Source organism: Nannobrachium achirus (assembly GCF_963921795.1).
Source record: "Nannobrachium achirus genome assembly, chromosome: 20".
NCBI lineage: Eukaryota > Metazoa > Chordata > Actinopteri > Myctophiformes > Myctophidae > Nannobrachium > Nannobrachium achirus.
The window spans coordinates 23346780-23350622 of record NC_137827.1 but is presented as its reverse complement, the minus strand read 5'-3'; the positions used below and the strand labels follow the sequence as shown (position 1 = coordinate 23350622).

The window sequence follows — 3843 nt, the reverse complement described above, 5'->3', positions numbered from 1 at the left end:
GTGCACAAGGTCAATATTAAAAACATCAAGCAAATGAATATGAAATTCTAAGAGACAAAGCCAATTGTTTAAATAGGTAAATAAACATTATTTATAAAACTTTGAACGTAAAAATATCACAGTCTTTTTTTTTCTTCCAACATGAAATACCCACAGAAAATAGCAGGTTAGGCGATCAAATGTCTTCTTTTCTCTTTTTAAGTTTTCTTCTTGAGGCATTGGTTTATTAGTCCTCTTTTAGATGGAATCGTGAACATGAATATTTTCCATCGTTATTGGGTTCTGTTATTATCCACGTGTGGCAAAACGAAAACAATTACGGAACGTAGGCTTTTATAAGACGGCATTCGGTCACAGTTTCCTCACGTTTTGGCAGCCATCAAATAGAAGAGTTTCTTTAAATTCAACGCAGGCACTAGGACAGTTTTTTTGTGTTGTGTGTGAGTGTGTGTGTTCTTATTGTTAAAATGTCTGTTATCTTCTTCATCACTTATCTCCTCTTCTTCGCTGGCACTGCCACCATGGACCTGTGTGTGCGTGTGTGTATGTATGTGTGCGCGCCATTCAGATGTCACATTCGCTGTCGCTGGAAGTGATGGAGATGGCCGAGGTGGCGGCTTTGCTCGACAAACTCGCCTCGGGGCTGGAAGCGTTTCCGAGACGGTCTACGGTGCCGTCGTCGTCCGCTAGAGACCGAACCGAGCCGCCGGACAGGCCCTGCTGTTGTAGCCTAGTGTAGGAGAGAGACATGGAAGAATGCAAGGCATTTAAACATAAATAAAACATTATATAACACACTGATCCTCAACCAACCCCCCTTTAAATTTGTAATTCAGGCAAATTCAGGGACCCAGTTTGAGCCTATAACCTATACCTCCCCCTGACCTTTAATATAGGTCTATATTTTTTTCTATTTTGTTTTCCGACTGTTATGTTATATTTGTTTGCATAGTACTGTGTTTTAATTGTCTGCCATTTAATGTTGTATGAATTGAGTAGGCTACAAAGCGACACCAATTTAAACAAGCCCAAAATCTTTCTTGTGGGCTTTATCCTTTTTAGTTGACCTTGTATCAGTGAACTGTAGGCTATATACTGTCCTGTATTTTCCTATATGCAAACTTCTAATAAAGTATTCAATCAATCAATCAATCAATCAATCAATCAATCAATCAGTTGTATTTATAGACTGAGTTAAAGACTAAAGGTCCATTTGGACCTCTGGCGGTCCCCGGACCTGTCGTTGAGAACCAACGGGCCAAAGCTTAATTTATCCTCATCATCATATGACCGTGGCGCTGGCCGACACGAGAACAGACCGTCAAGCTAACAGCGCCGTAATGGAGTAGGCCTATAATGTGCATGCCTGGATGGCACAGGGTGGCCTGTACATGACCTCATGCCATCACTGTTAGGCCAAAGCACATCCTTTCAACAGATTAGTAGCGATCTGTTAATCTTAGACCATATTATTTGAATAAACAGATATTCGGCTCTTAAAACAGGCACATGGCTATCCCAAGCCGTGTATTATTTTAGTGCCTCGCATTAAAAAGAAATATATGTAATGCCTTGTCGCCTGTCCAATTCTGCATGTTAGCTTGGATGATATAGCCACATAGGCTAAGCCCAATATTATGACGGCAACCGGCTAAATTGATAGCTAACATTTCAAAAGATGAATGCCAAATATTGTTATTATTATTATTTTATAATATTAAACATATTTATATATCTTTTTTTTGGGGGGATACGGTTATATCGCAGGGATGTGGTAAAAAATATAATATACAATAAACATATCAGTGTATTTGTGTTTTTGGTTACATTTTTTTTAAACAGATGTTTATTTTACAGTACGAGCAGCATTTGCCATAACATATTAAGGTGCAAATAAGTCTCGATTTTAATTAGATCTGTTGCATTTGAATATAGGTCCATAAATCTAGCATACAGACAGTTTTAATAAAGGTATCATTTCACAGGCAATATAGGCTATATAATCTTATTTTTTGGAACGCATTAGTCATTATTGCTCGTAGTTGATTCGTCGATTATGTCACTGTGCAGCTATGTTAGGAAACGAGGTTTAAATCACAGACAGACAGATTCGTTACACAAACAAACAGGATATTATTTATCTCTTACCTATTTTTCGCAGCTGCCGCTCTGTCTCTTTGTCTGCGATTTTTGAACCAGTTTCCTACTTGTGTGGGTGTGAGTCCAGTAGCCTGTGCAAGCTCTCTCTTTTTGCTCGGGTTCGGGTAGGGGTCCTGCAAATACCATTCTCGTAACAAATGTCGGGTTCTTTCCTTGAAGCAGTGGGTCTTCTGCTCTCCATCCCATATCGTTCGGGGAAGAGGGAACTTCTTCCGAACCCTGTACTTGTCCACGGGCCCTAGTGGGCGTCCCCGCAGCTTCTCAGCCTCCTGGTAGTGCGCTTCGAGCCACAGGGCCTGCAGCTTCGTGTGGGAGTCTTTGGTGAACTTGTGGTTCTCCAAAATGTGGTAGAGTTCTCGGAAATTCCCGGTGTGGAAGGCCACGATGGCTCTCGCCCTCAGCACCGACTCGTTCTTGTTGAGCACCTCGCAGGCCGCCGGGGCGACGGGCAGCGACCAGAGGAAGCGACCGAGACGCTCGATGTCGCCGCTCTCCTCCAGGGTCTCGCAAACCCCGGCGACCTGCTGGGGACTGAAATTCAAGATCGGCAACTGAAACATGGATGCTTCGGGTTTTATTTACCCCCGCGGTCTCTCGCTCGCTCGCTCGCCCGCTCTCTCCGCGCGACTCGGATGCCGTCGCTCTCTCTCTATCCCTCCGCGCGGCGCGCTCTCCGTGCGTCGGATCCAGACAGAAAGGCAAATCCCCAAAGTTAATAGTTCAAAAACAACAAGGCTGAGGAACGATGCCCTCTGGCTGGCTTTTACTGCATCCTCGGCTGGTATAAACTCGTCGGCGGGCGCTTGCTTGTTGGGTTGAAAGGTATACGAGAGAATCAAACTGGACCCGAGATGTATTTTGAAGGGGGGAAAAAAGACAGTCAGCCCCTCCGCTCTGTTTCTATTGGACTTGGCAGATTGGCTGCGCCGTTGCCATGGATGCCCGTCAATCACTGTCAAGTTACCAATCACACGGAAAGAAGCGCCAGGAGATCTCAGCACCTCCCAGTGCTCAGCGGCGCTTTTTTAAAACGTAAACATTTTGACCTTTGCTTTATGTCTTCAAACATTGAATTGCCCTCCAAGTTTCACTTCACCCTCTCTCATTTGTGTTGGCCAGACAAGCGTCAAAGAAAAACCACGACTCCTCTACACAGTGAACGACCAAACAACGGCAGATCTGTCTGCCTTTATTGATCCTGAAATTAGCATATTATTATTCAACGCCGTGCCATTTATGGAATGTCCATAGCGTAGGGAAAAAAACATTATAAAAATAGCCTGCTGGCAGATATTTAAAAAAATAAATCGGAATAAAAACAAATAATTTCATAGATATATGTTTATATAGTTATCGGCATTTCATGTGATGGTGAATCAGATGAAGACAGGTATATAAACATGCCAGGGCCTGATAGCCTACAACCCAAATAGACAGTCATAATACACAGGGGAGCCTATATTTCGTCTTTACGCACGAGAGACGCACCGCTCTCCAAAGAGACTTGAATGGCTAAACATTGCCGGGAAAAAAAACGTTAATGTTTGTGTATACACAGAGTTATGATGCCACTGCCAGGCTACTCTGCTTTAGTATCAGACACACTCCGTTTTGTGCACGGGCTGATTTAGTAAACAAGAGGGCGGTTAGATAGCGCAGATGGTTTGAAGTGTCGGGTCAGAT

General features: G+C 43.4%; 1 protein-coding gene across 1 annotated transcript; it reads right to left on the bottom strand.

Annotated features, from left to right (window-relative positions):
- Positions 1 to 564: 564 nt before the first annotated feature.
- six6a (SIX homeobox 6a) lies at positions 565 to 2720 on the bottom strand (the record flags this gene model as incomplete). Its single annotated transcript, XM_080750422.1, has 2 exons — positions 565 to 730; positions 2149 to 2720. The coding sequence occupies 2 exons, from the start codon at positions 2718 to 2720 to the stop codon at positions 565 to 567; spliced, it is 738 nt and encodes a 245-aa protein (XP_080606548.1).
- Positions 2721 to 3843: the final 1123 nt, after the last annotated feature.